General features: G+C 38.0%; 2 protein-coding genes across 6 annotated transcripts in view; one reads left to right on the forward strand and one right to left on the reverse strand.

Annotated features, from left to right (window-relative positions):
* LOC143902209 (uncharacterized) overlaps nt 1-18,138 on the reverse strand; it is a 451,988-nt gene that overhangs the window by 191,678 nt on the left and 242,172 nt on the right. The window lies entirely within an intron of this gene.
* Nucleotides 471-18,138, forward strand: part of LOC143902204 (zwei Ig domain protein zig-8) — a 40,072-nt gene continuing 22,404 nt past the window's right edge. Inside the window, exon 1 of one of the 3 annotated variants that reach the window (XM_077414909.1) lies at nt 471-1,921. In XM_077414909.1, the coding sequence (XP_077271035.1) occupies nt 1,861-1,921 (61 nt within the window). In that variant the 5' untranslated portion in view covers nt 471-1,860. Of the gene's footprint in view, nt 1,922-7,491; nt 7,685-18,138 lie in introns of those variants that run through there. The other 2 variants (XM_077414911.1, XM_077414910.1) reach the window with 2 other exon arrangements.

Here is an 18,138-nt window from a genome sequence, read left to right on the forward strand (position 1 = left end):
ATTGGATTGACAAGTACGTGGAGACGCGAGTAAATCTTTAAGCCCATCGCAACATTTCTAAGAGCACTGTAGATTTCGTGCCTTGATTCTGCACTCGTTGCACGCCCTGCCACAGTTTCTGTCCGTGACACACAGTGCCGTACGTCCTAGAGGATAAGAAGACAGAGGGACGAGAGAGAAAGGGAGAAGGAGAAAGAGAAAGGAGCGAAGGGGTAGCAACAGAGAGAGAGGAGAAAGAGGGAGGAGAAAGAGAGAGAGAGAAAGGTTTCCCTTATCACACACACATATATATACGTTTACGTGCGTGTGCGTACGCGCTTCTGAACGTGTGTCGACGTCCTCTCCTGTGGGGTGAGAGTGCGCGCGCGTTAGTGTGCGTCTCTGTGTGTGTCCGCGTCCGTGGACCCTCTGCGCGCTTCCATCGTCACAGGGGGTGGATCGGAAGCGCGCATGCTCCTACGGCCGAGAATCTCCCCAGTCAGGGTAAATCTGCCACCGAAACAAGACGTGGTGCGTGCCGTCATGCTATATACAATGTCGCGTACGCAAACGGTCATCGTGACGATTTCTTAAAATAGCGCGGAGTGCAAGCTCGCGGGTCGGAAAATCGGTATGGAGATTCGCGGAGGGTGGAGTTTCGTGTCGATCGTCGAAACGTAGCCGACGGTAGCGGAGGTAGAGGACGAGCAAGAAAGACGGGAGAAGAAAAAAAAAAGAAAGAAAGCGGAACGAGACGGAGGAAAGCAGTTTCGAGCGATGCGTTGTTGATCATAATCGTAAAAAAGGGAGTCGCGACAAACGTGGAATTGAACGACGCCAGCAGTTATGCGGTGAACAAAGAACATTTTTACGACGACCGGACCGCTGGCTGCGCGAGATCTCGAGCGATTTCGGAGTAGAGCGACGGAACGAAGACGAGCGGCTCGGATATTTCGCGTTTCTTGGTGAATCGCGCGCGATCGATCGATCGCTTCTCAAACGACCTGGCGGGATGCAGTGTCGATCGCCGGTGCTTTATCATTGTGTCTGAAAGATTGTTGAAAAATTCTTGAACAAAGTGAAAGAAAAGAGAGAAACAGATGTGTTATCGAGACAATCGCGTCTCGCTATGTGTTCTGTATAACTCTATACGACAATCTTCCATTCCTAGGACACTGCCGACGCGGACCGCGCGCGTACGCGCGACGAAAGTTGGGACCGCCCTATGAGGCGATTCCCCGACTCGCAGCCCTGAAAAATCCCCGAAATCGTCGCGCGAGACGTGCAGTTCCTCCTCACCTCAAGGCGCTTGACACACGACTCTTTTAACCGAAAGATTTAAACCGTCGAGTGAAGGAGCGCGAAGATTTTAACGAAGACTCCGCGGGAGAGCGGAGCAGACGAGGAGGATATAGGTGGAAAGTTTCGCAGCACGCGGCACGTTGCCCGTCGAAAGTTTCGCCATAATCATTTCCGTGCGCGTTATCGCCTACGTGGCAACTACAGGAAATAGACGACACACCAAAGTGCGGAGAATTGTGCGGTTCGAATATATACGCGTCGTTTCTCACGGGAAATCTGATGCGGACCATCGCTCGCCACGATAATTTCTTTCTTTCAAGTGGATTGAAACCTTCCGGACTAAATCGCGACTGAATCGCGACTAGACCGCCGGTTGTCTCGTTCCAACCGCGGATACGGCTACTGTGCGAGATCGTATGCTAATAATCGGGCGTAAGAGCCAAAGCAAGTCGGCGGTGATAAGACCTGGTGTCGCCTGGTGGGGTATATCAGTGAGTGGTGATAGTTAGCGATCTCGCCAAGGAGGATGTGAATCGTTTCAGTATCAGAGTGTAAGCGTCTCCCGAAACAATCGCGGAAATGGCTCTGAGATGGCAAGCGAGGCTCTCAATTGCTGCCATACTCTTCATGTGCACGGAAGGTAATTCCTTTGCCGCTCTCTAATCATCTTGCATGAACTGTGTCTGCGACGGGGAAATGGTATGGCGTGCCTTCGCGGCGTTAGGCGGCCGTTAGGGAAAAACATGAAAAAGTACTTTTAATCGTGAAGAAGAAACGAGAGACAAATATCGTGAAATTGTTATTAATGTGCTCCTGTGTGACGGTTCGAATTTTTCAGCGTCTTCTCGCTGCTTCCAACGTGCAATCTTGCAATCTCGTGAACGTAATTTAGCAACAAAAACATTATATAGCTAACAAAAATATTTTTGCTAGTTTTTTGAAAATCACAAAAATGGTAAAGCAGCACATTAATACATTTAGGTATATGTGTTTCAAACTATTATTCAGACACATTCGTATTTTTTACTGTTGACTTTCTTGTAAAAAGAAACATTTATTATTGTTTTGCAAACGATTACTTGGAGATACTTAGTTAGTCAATAATTAGTTACTATAGTTATAGTCACTTGTAAAATCCATCTACAATATCAATACTGTCGTAGGGGAGAATAGGAACGATGATAATAAGAGATAAGAAAAAGGCTTTTATATATAGAGAGAGTACAACAGGCATACACGCATTACAAAGCAGCGAAACGGTACCTCATGACACAGATAAAATCTCATCCACTACCGCCCGCGATAATTAAGATTCAGTTTAATTACGTTAATTGCAACGCGACATTTGCTGCTCGAAGAGGGAGAAATTTACGACTGCTGTTCTAGTCAAAGAGTAAGCGAGGTATACGGGAAAGAAACGTAGAGATTTATGGCTCATGTTTGCGCTTCGTAAACGCGGAGGAAGTCGATTGTTTGCTGTGTGCCTGCGATATCCATACAATTCCTTCACCGCGTATGGTCGACGTAAACTGAAAGAGGAAGATGATTTATAATTTTAGCTCTCAATTACAGATGGGCATCTGGAAGTGAGGGAATTCGCGAGAAAAACGTGTCACGTAACTTCCCCCGACATTATAGATCTATTTTGTAAATTTGTTACATTTAAATGTATGTGTATATATATATATATATTTAAATGAAATTTAACGCAAAAAAATATTTTCAATATATATATATATATATATATGTAAAAGCAAAGTTTTCGGTTTGCGCGCACTATGTATAAATTCTAATTTTCCCTAAAATAACAAATTTCTTTTGAGAATCAATTATAATTGTATATTTAACTGGGACTCAATAAAAAATGTTCTACGCGCAGAAACAGAATCTTCAGTTTGCGATGTATAAAGATTTCATGTAAAAGCGAAGTTACTTTGTATTTTTGCATTGTCGGTAATTAAACGAAATAGAAACTTACGATAAAAACAGGAATAATGTATAATAATGTGATGAATAAGAGCTGGTTAAACGCAAAATTGAAGTAACAAGTTTGTTAAAATACAGAATCTCTTGTAAAATAAAGTAAAGAATGAAGAGAATATAATATGCTGCTTATAAATTTACGAGAATATCCGAAGAAATATACATCTATAAATGTACATTATGCATTACATAATCGCATAATGAAAATAAGATTACTAATAAACTCAACGCTTTAATGAGATGTTTTAATAGCGTTTAAATTAAAGAAAGCAAAAGATAAAATTTGTGCGCATCGGATATATTGGATAAAGAATATACAATTATGTATTACTTATTGAGTTATGTATATATAACCACGTGTCTATATAATAAAAAAGTAGAACTAGTTCATTTCATATATTATAACATTTATAATTGACACACGTAATACATATACTATTTGCAATAAATCGATGAAAATGAATAAATAAAAACAATATATATTCATAAGCATTGCAAAGAACGCGTTTTTAAATGGAAGCTTTGATGTAAGACATGGACATTTTTACAATTATTTTGTTATAATATTATTTAGTTATTATACTGACATTGAGAGAATATACTTATTACTTAATGCAGAAAAGATAATTAGTGCTTGCTAGATGAAGCGGCAGAAGTAATAAAACTATATATAGTCCTCGACGTTTCCTCGATTAATTAAAATGATTAATGAATCGTTTTGTATAAGGATAGGAAGAGATGGTTGATTTGTAACATAATGAAGATAATAAGATAGCACCATGTATTACAAGAGACATGAATTATTGTCAACTGTATGAAGCTCTAAAAGTACAAAAACTTAAGACTTTCGTTTTCGACGAAAATGCCAGACTTAAAAAAGCTTTTTATTCAGGAAACTGAAAATTTGCATCTGAGAATAAAAAAATACTAGTTTATTTTTAATTTCATCTTTTCGATAATTATAATTGAATATCACAGAAGCTTTCTTTAAAACGTATTATAATCTTCAAAACTTTTAAAAAAAAAATTCAAACAGATCTTTATTAGTTATGCTGTAGAATCATAAAAACTTTACAAAAATCTATTCAAAATTACTTCCTAAGGTAGGTATGTGGTTAAACAAACGAACCAAATGGTTGCCGCAGGAATTCAACGTAGACGTTAATAAACTAGTTAACATGCCGCGCGACGTTTATCGTGCGCGAGAAATATCGGAATCACGCGTATACTATATCCCTCGCCCGCGCGACTTGTCGTGGCGCAAGGGGTGGTCGTAGGAAATAATAACGGAATGGTACTTGGCGGCGTGAAAGGAGTTACTCAATTGAATCCACGGTATCGGGCGATAAAATGGTACAGCTAATGGAATTACCGGGGCGCGCTTGCATGCGTGCGACGCAAATTTATCGCATGCATTATTCATAACTCGGCCCAAGTCGGCCAGTGCCGCGCGCCGATGGTGTTCGCGCGCGCAAGTAAAACGTTTCTCCTTCCGAATATATATCGATTCGGTAGATGAGAGATGACACGCAATATCGATCATTGGCCGATGTTACATGGCTGCGTGGTAAAGTAAAAAGCCAGCCAGAGAGAGGCCTTCGCCGAGCCTGGATTCGTCGTCGTCGTCGTCGTCATCGTCGTCGTCGTTGTCGTACCGTTATATTTCATAGCCTTGCTTCACACCTCGTTTGCGCCATTGTCGTTCTAGACGAACAACTTTCGCAATTTCATTCGGCGCCACGGACTGCGACAAGGACTTCGCGCGCGAACTTGGTCCAGGTAAATTAAACGCTTGTCTCCGCTCGTGCGATGCCTAACTCGGCGCGATCTTCAGCTGTTCAAAGGCCTCGGAAATTCAAGTAATTACCGTCGCGCTCCGGGTGTGAGATGATAAAAAGCGCCGGTCGTCAAGAGAAAAGTAGCGTGGTTGAAATAGGCCGAGGCGCGGAGAGTGGACGTCGACGAATAGAATGTCGGAAATTTAACGTGGCACGGATTAAAAGTGATATAAATTTTCGACGTGGCCCGATTTTCGACATGGCAGATCTGGCAGATGAGCGTTTTTACAGAAACCATTTTCATATGTTTACCAGTCTGTTAGATAGTGTGTTCAAAACCAACAATGCTGGTACACTATTTTTAAAATATAATACTTGGTTTAGGACAACAGTTTGTAAACTATATATATGTATGCGTCTGCATGGCGTATTTTTGCAACTGGGTTTCAAATATTCATTTATCGCGCGTTCGCAAATATTAACGTCAGCCATGACAAAAATAACATTCTAGATACGCATCGTGTTTCATATCCTCCATTATACCTACGAATTTATTCGAATCGATTTTCTCGGAAAAATATCTCGCACGCACAGCGCTAATGATTCATCAGTTATAAACGATGAAACATTTTTTCATCACACAAGTTTTCATAAATTTTTATTAATTAAATTGCACGAGCAGTTATATAAAAAAAATCACAAAATCTTATCCTTATTAATTCCTTCCTATTTCTATAGTAAGCAGTGTCCTATAAATTTTATAATTAAAGTTTTAATTTGAAGTTACAAAAATATCTAATAAATATCAAAAAATTATATAGATTTTAATTGAGGAAAAAATTGAATTAAGAGAAATATATCAAGCACAAAAATTCAAAAAATATTAAAATTTGTTTCTTTACCTTCTGCACGTGTATCTTGCGATAAAGGCATGTCAAATCCGCCTTGCTTTAAAGCTGAATAGCTTTTCTTCTATATAAAGCATTAAATCCGCACTTTCATTACAATCTTGGAATCTGTCTTCACGGATCTAAATGGGTACAAACATGCTAATTGGTTAAAACGCTACGAGATAGTCATCGTCGGCAAAGGTGCTTCGCGTTGAATCTCACGTTTATTATAGGATCAAGTCAAGTTAATCTTCTGAAAACGCACCCGTGGTTTAACAGATCTACGCCCAGCAGACATTTCAGGAGATTTCCAGATTTTCACGAAAAGACTGCTAAAAGGAACCAAGAAAGTTTTATCGAGAGACTCGAAAAATAGCCGTAGAAAAATATGTAAAAGCTTCTCTAAAATCTTACGTGCGTCTTAATCTTTAGAACCATAACATTTTATTTAGTTAAAAACGTTTCAAAAAGAAAAATAACGGAATTCTGCCAAAATTAAGTACTTTGATTTTTCCAAAGATATATGTTGATGCATTATAATGAATACACATGTAAATTTTTGTTTTTATTTAGATCCTTAGAAAGTTTTGCACATTGCAATGTTCTATTTGTTTCTCTTGAGAGGCATTTGATTTAAAGAAACAATACCTAATAGAAATAAATCTTATAGCTTTTTACGCTCGGATATTCAGAATGATATACCATTTTCTACTGCATTCCTTGCAAAATTCTTTACAAAACTCCTTTCTGAACTTTCATCGTTGTTAACTAAATGCGTACCAAGAGTCTCCACAAAAATGTTTGCATTATCATTTTAACAGAGCTTTACGAAGCTTACAAAAACTTTCCGACATTTTTAGAGTCAGCAGAGATAGCTTAGCTAAACTTTTGAATTTCTTGCAGTTTTCTTTCTCTATTTTTCTCTCTTTTCCTATTTCAATGCGCTACTATTCCAAAGTGGAACGCGCTTTATTATAAGCTTTCTTGGAATATCTGCTTACCCGCTCTGACAATTTATGTGTATCTCATATAAGTTAAAAACAAATTAGGACACATACTCTCGCCAAAATATAATTACATTTCGTCGAGTATAAAATATAACAGAAATATCGGCGATTGTATAATAACTGCATGACGTTTCGCATCACGGTTTATCTCCGCAAAGATGTTATTGCGTCAACAGCGATATGCTGATTCGACTGCAGAGTTATTGTCGGGGTTACACAACAAGTTCGCACGGTTATCATATGGAAAGACGTGAGATAATGTGTCGACGCGGCGCGACAATGTCAAGATTAAATTTACAAAATAAGTTTACAGAATGAACCGCGATGATATTAATCGTTAATAATACGTGGTATAATAATGTAGCGATATTTATTTCCCCCCCGCGAGACGTATCGTGACGTGTCTCGCGATAGAGAGCGATTGCTCTCGCACGCACAGCACTGCTGATGCATGAGCGCGCTAATTAGCGTATAACAATATTCTACAAACAAAACGACTTTACCTAATCGTCATCTCAATACGACGCGGATACAACGACGGGGTAGCTGTACGGGTGAGCTATAGACCGATCGCATTCGCCTCGAACGATAATATGGCTCGACCGTTGTATGCCAGCGCGAACACGAGTCGTTGACCCGCAGTACTTGAACCTGCAATAGAAGCAGCGTGCGTGCGGCTTATCGGTGGATATGAGAGCGCGTGAGCAAAAGGAAGGAAAAGTTCTTTTTCACCGTGAAATGCGGGGTGAGTACCAATTCGTGATTTCAAACGGTCTAAGTGCGTCGGGGCGTTAAAAAAATGAGCATCGTAATTCTTTCATGTGACGCGTACGATATCTTAAATTTGTTGCTTAATTTAAAACTGAAAAGCTTAATCCTACCATAGACCTTCGAGAATTTCTTCGCAAATATTTTAAAATTAATTTTGAGACTGCTCTTGCTCTCAAATGTTTGAGGAATCGTATAAATCTTTAAATCAATTTTATTATCTGACTTATTTACGATGATAATTGTATATACATGCAATTCGTGATGGACTTTAAAACACTAATAGACTAATAAACATTTAATAAACTAATTGTCTATGTTACGTTTTATGTTTCATCGTTTTTCCTCTATCTCGAGCCCCAACTACTTTGTAACTATTACATAATTTTTGCATAATTATTTTTTAAAAGAATTGTTTCTCCATGGAGAAAGATATTCTGTCTCTACATTTTGTTCCATTTTATATGTAAATAGATAAAAACTTCATTTTAATTAACAAATTACAACAAATAGTATTGTCTAATATAAAAAATAAAGTCATAACTATATATTACATCACCACAAAAATAAATTTCAAAAATTAATTAAAATTTAATTAAAAGTAAATATTATTAAACATAACATGCTTTTATCTATTTTCTCGTGGAGATAAACATTCGATAAATTACTATTTCAATTTTAATAAAAATTAAACTTTTTCGAAAATTTAAAGTTATGTTTTGATTGATTTATATGTTTTTCTCTAATAAATATCCGAATGTGTCAATAGTTTATGAATTATAAACAATAAAAAAAAAAGTTTTTCGTAAAGTAAATTTACCACGAATAGAAAATGTGAAAATTGGAAATTTACAGTGATTAACGTTTTGCTAAAAAGAACTGGACAAAATGAATAGAGAAAATGCCATTAAAATTAAGCTCGCAAGTCGTGAGATACCTTGTACATTTATAGGGATTAGTTTTACCAGAGGAGCACATATGTATCGGATTTCTCACGTAAGCTGAGTCGTCGGAAAAATTCTCCTATCATAAATTATTCCTTTAACACTCTCACAAGTTCTGATCTCACCAATATTACTATAATCAAAGTTGCGACCGACATTAGTTATCGATGAGTGTTGGCATATTATAGTTCCTTAGATCGATATAACTACAAATATAGAAATACCTATATACCTACATCTTATTTAATATTATAACGTAGAGTATTTTATTCAGCATTTCCAAGCATTTCAACAATCATTATAGTGATATCGAATATGAAATCTAGAGACAACAAAATTACAGTATCGTTTATATAGCGACATATAAATACATATTTAAAAAAAGCAAAAATACTATTTTATCGTAATGGCAGAATTTCATAAGATTAAATATCAAATTATATATGTATAACATTTATCTTGATGCGTATACATTATATAACCCTCGATTCTCTCTCACAAACCGTATTTTGTAAGGCGTTATTTATATTTTCAGAAAAATATCACGCGAGAAATTACCATCCTAAAATCATGCTTCAAAGTGATTATCCATTGCTGCGGGTGTGACGCGTCGCGTCCCGTCGCGTCGCAGCCTAGATATTATCGCGAGATGGATCGCGGACAGTGAAACACCGCAGAAAATTACGCGAAATATCCTGCGGGCACACCGGCCTTCCTCGGCGAATCTACGGCACCCCATCAGTGCTGTCACGTTATATCACGTGTCTCTGTCCCAGTGGAGAATGATTATTACCACGGTGTCCCTTGGCAGGATGCTTTTGCAAGCGTAATACGTTTCGGACTGTCTCGCAAAAGTGTGCAACTTTTGGACTACGTAACTCATCTTATTATATATTACTTAGTGTCGTGTACACGTTGTATACTATAAATTATGACCTGCCATCGTTTGAAGGAGAGATCGCGCCTTTATTTCGGCAATAAATTGAAATTTCCTGCTTCCCCGCTGTTCGAAGTATCGGACTCGGATCTCGCTAGGGTTTTCTCGTTGTAACAACGCGTGACGATCGCCACGTATTACCTTCACGATATTAAATCTTAATGAGTGAGAAGGGGTGAGGGAAAGACAGACGGAGGGAGGGGAGGAAGGGCGAGAAAGCCCTTTAACAATTTACAATTAATTTTTTTTACGAAAATGTAATAACAGTTTATTATTTTCAATATCAAAACACTCACAATCCAATCTCTTCAATGAAATTGATATTAAAATAAAATTGGATAAAATTAATTGCAAACGAGACTTTATGCATTTGCACTTTTGTAACTTAATTAACGAAATGTTTTCAACTTGACAATTTTCGATACGCGAATTACAAATGTTACATATTTTCATACTGAAGAATCCTCCTCTCCTACCATCGAATTTTCTATAAGAAATCTGCACAATTATGAAAGAATCTATCGGTGTTAGAGAGATAATTATGATGAAAATAACTTGTTGGCACCTCAATTATTAGCGCAGGTCATTGGCGGCCTCCTTTCAGAAATATAATTTGTTGTAAATACAGTAAGTTTAACATGGTAATTATTATATTACTATATATAATTTATTATACCAGCATGCTTATTATTAACTATTTTTTGAATTCCAATTTCGTTTTCGACGAAGGCACTAGTATTTTCATAGTTTATTATCGTCGAAAAAATAGGATACGTAAAGTTGATTAGTACACTGTTAATTTTACATAAGGTAATATACAGGCACTGCGCAAACAAACGGAAATTTATTTAAAGTAATGCAGATTCAAAAACTAATTTAATGGCAATTTCAAGAATACCTATCGTGCACAAGTGTTCGCTCAATTGACATTTCCCATGTACTTCGCGTCGATAAAACATTATTTGGAAATTAATGTCACTTAATGCGTTTATTTGTGCTTATCCGGGAAGCGCAAGTACGTCTGTATAAAATATGTCTCTTACGAATAAGAAAATCTATGGATGATTATTGCAAATAGCTATATATCGGACTCAATTAAACAATATATATAAGTTCGGTTACGAAAATAGATATAATGAGAATAATTAAGCAGCTTCTCTCAGTTTAGATAAAGGCGCATTTCTATCACTTCACCTCGACGCTTTGAAGAAGTCTGCTATTCTGTCGTTAGAAGTTTGCGCAAATGAGAAAGGTTATTCCTCGCGCGATCGAGGCAAAACTTTATTAATTAAGTACTACTAGTGAAGCTGATGAAGAGGTTATTTCTGAACTTTAAAGTGATATCCTATTTATACAAATTCATAGGACCGTGGACAGGCGAGAGATAACAATTTATTCATCCAAAGTCTCATCCGGCATTATTAAAAATAGATAATACGAAAAGTGGGGCGTTCCGCTTTCTTTGTTTTATTAAAAGTATTATAAAATATAAATTAAAAGATCTTAACTTTAATTTCAAATATTCAAAAGATGTAATAAAAATTATTGTCATAATATTTTATCATTATGTCCAATTTTTACAAACTAAAATACTTTTAGAAATGAATTGAAAAATGACTTAATTTAATATACAACAGTACAATTTTTAAATACTTAATATTTATTCAGTTTTTCTCTTTTAAGGTAGTCGTCTCGTCAGGGCATGTATTAGATAAAGTTTTCGATTTCGGATTTTATATCAAATTATATGATCAGCTTTGCAGTCGATTTTTTCTGTGGCTCCTTATCGACTATTTACTCTAGAAAATCGATCTCAAAAATCACAAATTTTGCATTACTTCATACAGACGGCCAGAAAAAGAAGGCTTTATCACGGTTTCAATCACATATTTTCGCATTTTTCGATTAGATGAAGTGAGAAAAAACATTGCTTTTTGTACATTAGATTTCGAAGAATCCGAAGCAACCGTAAAATATATAGTTTACCGGAGATTTCGCTGCTAATTTTCTAGTTCATTTTAGTGAAAATGCGGTAATCGAGCAGACATTTTTTGGTCGAGGTGAGGTTGGGAAGACTTGGCAACGCCGCTGGCTAATCACTGTATAGTTGCAGGTTATGGGGCTCGTCTTTCTTAGCCGAATTGGATAGTGATTGACACCCCTGTCATGCGTTTTAAAACCCTTTCTCAGTAATTGTCAAAATTCAATCGAAAAGTATTTTTCTCACTTGTAACCTTTCTCGACGACTCGCATGATCAGCTGATCAAAACGGAGTCAAATGAAAAAAATCACACAATTTGGAAAAAATAACATACTTTGTCACTACTTTCATACTTTGTCACGTATGAAATTTTACATACGTCATAAAATTATTTTTCCCTTAGCAAAAATTGCCTGAAATATATTTCTGAACGTAAAAACCTATATACAAACAGTCACATAACTAGCACGTAGCGAGACGCCTACCTTAAATATTAAAATGCTATCTGTCTTTTATAATTAAAAAATTAATCAAAATGTGAATTAACTCATAACACTCTAAAATCGTGCAATATTTGAACTTTAAACAAAAACCGAAGTTTTCCACGGATTGTACGGAATCTCATTTTATTCACAATTATTTATATAGCGAAAGATCTTCTTGATAAGCTTCGTAACGCGTCTCCGCACTCGAAGGGGCGCAATCAATCGGTCGACTTTTCGCAGCTGTTTCCGGCAAAGATGCAAAATACTCCGGACCGATTTGATCGATAAATTTAAATTTCGCGCGACGTTACCATTGTACATAAGTGAAATATAAATCTCGATGTGCGCGATGAGTTTGGATTAAGTGGAGCGAAAATCATTTCGCGACGCGAAATGCTGCTGAATTCGGCGTAATCTCTGGAAAAAAATCGTCTTTTTTTCTTTGCCGCGCGCGGCACTGTCGGATCTTAATAGAAACTCGGAAGTTTCGCACGGGGTGAAAATAATTACCGGGCACTTTATTCTTATTCAAGCTCTACCCTGGCCCGATCCGTATACGCGCTACGGGCTCTCTAAAAGGAGATCCGGCCGTAGTAACGAAGACAACCGCCGCGCCCGAGGGCATTCCGCCGAAGCGAGGAACTCCGCGAATTTAGCCAAGCTCACATTCGTTTTATTATTGCGAAAAGTTATTTCAAGGTTCGTCATACTTTTCAGAGGCGGCGGGCGCGCGGGCGCAGCGGCGAGATAAAATGATTCCGGGATGAAGTCTGGCAGGTGAACTCTCGAGATTGACGGCGCACCTGCCAGCTACTCTACCAAGTTCGCTTGGAAAGTAACACCGTTAGTTTGCTCGAGCGCGGCTCGAGTTGCGCTCAATTGACTCGATATCACAGTGAAAAGATTACGGCTGGCACAACGTTACGCCGCGAGAAAATAAACGAAGCTTACGACGCTCGCGAAATAAGCTCTCTCGCGTGAGACAGAACCATCCGGGGATCGGCTTTTAATCCTCTTAAATCTTGAAAGACCGACTGACATACCCCCAGGAACGCCATTAGGGATTGTTTTCTTATTATAGTCGCGTTTACTTTGCGTGCTTCAAAATTTTTCGCCGAGAGTATCCTGCGTCGCTTATAGAGCGCAGGAGGTTTTGTTAAAAAGCATCAGGGTTTGTTACGCGCCGCAAGTAATTATATTTCCATTTCGCACAACATCGGGAAAAACAAAAGAATATTCCATTTAATAATACAATCTTGCGATAAATATGAGCCTATATAATCTATTACAGTGATACACAAATTTAGTAAAAAAAAATAGGCATTTTTCGTAAGACTAAAGTGGGATCATTGAAACATACGTAGCGCAAATCATCTATTATTTCGTTCTCGTGCGTAATCTCATCGAAAATGCCCTCCGTGGCAAATTCGTTTAGGCGAGTATATGTAGGTATACGAAAGCTGCAAATATTTTCCCAGCATGGCACGGAGAGTGCAGGAGAGAAAATTCAATGCTATCCGAATATCGGTATATACATAATCAACTTAAATTCAGGCTTAGAAATTGTTGTAACGAAATTCGTTATTATACTGTTGTGTTATGCAAATAAAGCATTTCATTGCTATTCCAATCTCTCCGCCCTACGAAGTTCGCCCACCTCTCTCTCGCGTGCGAATCGCGAAACGCCGTCGCACGATACAAACGCGATTTAAACTAGACTGCGCGACGATCCGGAGAGCTTTTGTGTTGTTCGCGAGTTCTCAAAAGGAAGGAAACATTAAGTTTCCTCCCGTCCCCTCGTCCTCCGCCGTGTTTTAATTACGAGACCAAAGTGAAAACGCCCTGCTCGGCCGCTTTAAACGCAGTTCCTGCAGTCGCGCTGCATTTCCGTGTCACGTGACGTCGAACGATACCCCCCCCCCCCGAGATCGTCGGCCGTATAATTATTCCGCGACGCCGCCCGCTCGTCCTATATTTGATGTGACATTTCAACGGGAGGCACAAACCCGATATATTTACGCGGGAAGAACGCTTTTAATTAACTGGTTTTACTATCCCGCTGTCCCGCGAGGCCGCAACGTCCTTTTTTCTGCGTAACGAGCGAGAAAAGTTAAGAAGATCTCCCAAAGAGAGTGTAGGGAAAGAAGAACGTTGAGATCTGATTAAAAGCCGTTAGTGGCTGTAATGAGGGACGTTACTTGATGCATGTCGATAAATTGATACTTCTCTTGCGCGCAAGATCTTTCGAGGTCTTGCGATAACGCTGACGGCGATACAGAACAGCTCTTTATCTCTCTCTCTCTCTCCCTCTCCCTCTCCCTCTCCCTCTCCCTCTCCCTCTCTCTCTCTCAGCGTTATTAAGTATTAAACATATATACTTGAGTACCAAAAACCTTATTTTACTCAACGTACACAGTCGAATAATTAACATTTCTTGGCATTTGCGTCAGTTAATGAAAACCGAAACTCCAAGCTCTAAGCGGCAAATAAGCGATCGTACTTTTAAATGTTTTAATTTATGTAATATTAAATTATTTCAATAAACGGAAATTTAAGTAACAGGCGTAAATAATTATAATTTACTGCGATACGGATTTATTGCAATTCACCCAGATTAGTACATTGTGCATATAAAATACATTCATATGTGCTGTCGAATAAATTTGCACGATGTCTCCCAATATTCGCGAGATATCACCCTCTACTCTTTTATTCTAGAGTTCCAGTGTAATAAAAATTATAATCGCTTAAATTTACGAGCAAAATTTACGTGAAAATATCGTGATGAGACTCCGCGCGGCTCAAAATACAACCGGCCTTAGAGCCTTTGTATTTAAATATGCGTAATGCCTAATAGATCCGTACAGTTATTAGCGAGGGAAAAATCCTATGTGATTATCGCGCGCGAGAAAATCGATGCGAGAAACGAAGGCGAGTAATCTCGAAAAAAAAAATACAAAACCGACGCGTACTTCAAATTCGGCAAACGCGAAATACAACTCGCGCTCGTTGCATTGCATGCTGGAGATATTCGGGGAAAACGCCGGCCGCCGCGAAGGGCCGTCGAACAAACTAGGAACATAATAATAACGTAATAATAATGATAAACGTAATAACAACTACATTTTGCATTTTCGATGCGATCTCCATTCGGCTGCTGCAACTTCCGTAATATCATTTGATTAGAGAATTCTAAACGCGCGCTCTTCCTCCCCGTTCGCCGGCGCGGCGGACAGCGACCGGTGTGACGCAACTTTAAATTAAATACATTACATTTACATGTTACGCTGGAATAACTCGGAGATACGACATTGCGGAGTTGCGTTCATTGCCGAAATAGCGCCGAGAACAAAACTGGCAAAATTTAATATAATGCGCAAATGTATATATAAAATACAATATGGTATAGGACATGATAAAATCGAAAATTACATCCCCGATATATACGATAATTCATAAAGAAACGCTACATTAAATTTTAAATTAATCTGATGATTAAACAATAAAATTGTATGAGATAAAATTATATTTTATCCATATAACATACAAAAATATATTTTAACTGATTTGATATAAGAAACAATGATGATTATGTTTGTTTAATTTTTAATAAAATTTCTAATAAAATATAGAAAAATATATATATACAAAAAATGCTTCGCTACATTTTTATACGTTACACTACATCAATATGTTATTTCAAATCCGAACAAATTTTCACTTGAACGAAGTAGAATTTTTTGTACAAAATATGTGGAGATATATTTATTTACTGTAGGCAGAAGGTATACTTCACTTTATTAGATAAATTCTCATACGCTATCTGGTACAGCGGTATAATACGAATACCCCGGCTTTCTGAATCCAGAAAAATATTCGTCTAATTCCATTATTAAAAAAAATATCCGCGCGTTTCGCACGCCGTACTATCAGCGGCGCCCGTTTTATTCCGCTTTCGTGCCCACCCACAAATCATTTACGTCGCTCGTTACTACGCGCAAAAGTTATGCTCGCGGCGCGCGTACGAACGGCCACGATTTATTTCGCGCAATCTCGGGCAACGAGAAAAAATAACGCGTCTCGCATATAACGCGGGCGTAAAACATCGGTACCGACGCGGTGGCGGCGGCGGCGGCGGCGGCAACACCGAGAAGACAAATCCGCGATGCGGAGTCACGCGACTACGCCGCGCCGGGCGCCGGTGTGATTAAATTACATTGCCTGTTTAAAAGATAAGAGGACCGCGGGACTTTATCTAACTTACTTATCGAGGGTACGAGCCGTTCAAGCGACTGTTAAAGAGCGACCGAGCTTCGAGCTTCGACCGTTTGAGCCTCCCCGCCGCGAGCCTCGACACGAGCTCTCGATTTCTCGATTTACTCTAAATTTACATACGCGCCGTGCGCGTCTGCATAATAGAGATGCATAATTTAGGAAATAACGACACGCAGCCACCTCTCGGGTGGAATTACGTTTCGGCTTTTCCGTTATTGCTCGAAACGGCACGCAGAATACGCGTTCCGCCGGTCGTAAATCCTGCCGACGTATCGAGCTTTCGCGGGGGTTTTATTAAATTCTGCAAAAATAATTCCAATGCCTCTCTTTCTCTCTCTCTGAACAGGTTTTCGCCAGAAAAAATCACAGCAGACTATCGCGAAATACGCGTGCGTTACATGGAAAAATTTTCTCATGAAGAACTGTTGTATATTAATTTCGCGTCTTGATTAAATTCAATTCGATAAAAACGAGAACTTTGTCGCGACGCATGTGTGATATTATAATTCACTGCAAACTCTGTGTGACGCTTATGCTAATTCACGCGACACGTCAGCTTCTCGCGCATCAGTAATTCACCGGATAGGGCGAAAAGAACGTTTCAATCCTGCTTACCGCATAACCATCCGAACAGAGGTAGTTTGTACGAGTCAGATGAATAAGGTGATATCATCAAGTCAGTCTCTGATTGAGCTGTGACCTGAATAGGATAAAAATGTAACGTCAAATAACGGGATTTAAGATAAAGTCGGGTTTTATTGCTCGCAACGAATAATTACTCAATAAAAAACGTGGAAAAAAGTGCGACTATACGGGAAAATGTGAAGTGGGGTAATTAGGTTTGCGCGACCTCATTTTGCTTGGAGCCCTGACTGCACGAGATATAAATATAAATGGGAAGAATAAATCGGGACGAGAGTATCAGTACCTTTAAAATATGTATCGGAAATTAAAATCAAAATACAAATCTCCACGCTTCTAAATATATATACGATATTAATAAAAAGATTCAAATTGGATTTATGGATAAATATATCCGCACTATCTAATCTCCCCGTCTCCTCAAACTTCTGTGAACCTGTTTAAAACTTCCGGACGTATGTGAACATTTCTTTATTAATTTAATATATGTATATATATTTTTATTGCATTTTTTAAATTTTTAACATTGTATATTTTTATAATTAAATTTAATATTAAAATGCTTTTAAAATATAGTATGCTTAAAATTGATTAAAAATTTGATTCTTTAGCGTCATTCATTTTTTTTCTTAGAGTTCTGTTTGCCAAATATCCCTTGTTTTTAATTATAAATCTCTTGTGAAAGCCAATTATTCTTCGACAATTTACTGAAGAAAAAATCGATTTAAAATTGTTAAACAACCTGTGATGAAAAGTATATATCTAGAGATTTTATGAAAAATTTCCTATATAGGTATATGAAAAGACAGATAGAAAACATTTATTATGGAAAGTAAAATGCATATATATTTGAATTGCACTTATTGCTTTTCTCAACTCTTCTTAGGCTTGGATACAACATTGCAAAGATGTAAAAATTAAATCGGATTTAATCTTGACATAAGCGTGATCAATGGAAAAAAAAACGCAATTAAAATATTCCATGCTCGTGAGAAAAAATTCCGATCGATCTTTTCGTTCGATTCGTCGGGTTTGGAGCTATACGGAACCGAACCGTAGAAACGAAGGCGTCAGGCAAATTGCGATGAGCTCGAAATAAGATCGTAACTTTTACCGTCCACTTCCTCGGAGGCGGAAAACGATCCTCCCTCGCTATTGCAAAGGTCA

This window comes from Temnothorax americanus, unplaced genomic scaffold (assembly GCF_048541705.1).
Source record: "Temnothorax americanus isolate GAGA-0224 unplaced genomic scaffold, ASM4854170v1 Scaffold39, whole genome shotgun sequence".
Lineage (NCBI taxonomy): Eukaryota > Metazoa > Arthropoda > Insecta > Hymenoptera > Formicidae > Temnothorax > Temnothorax americanus.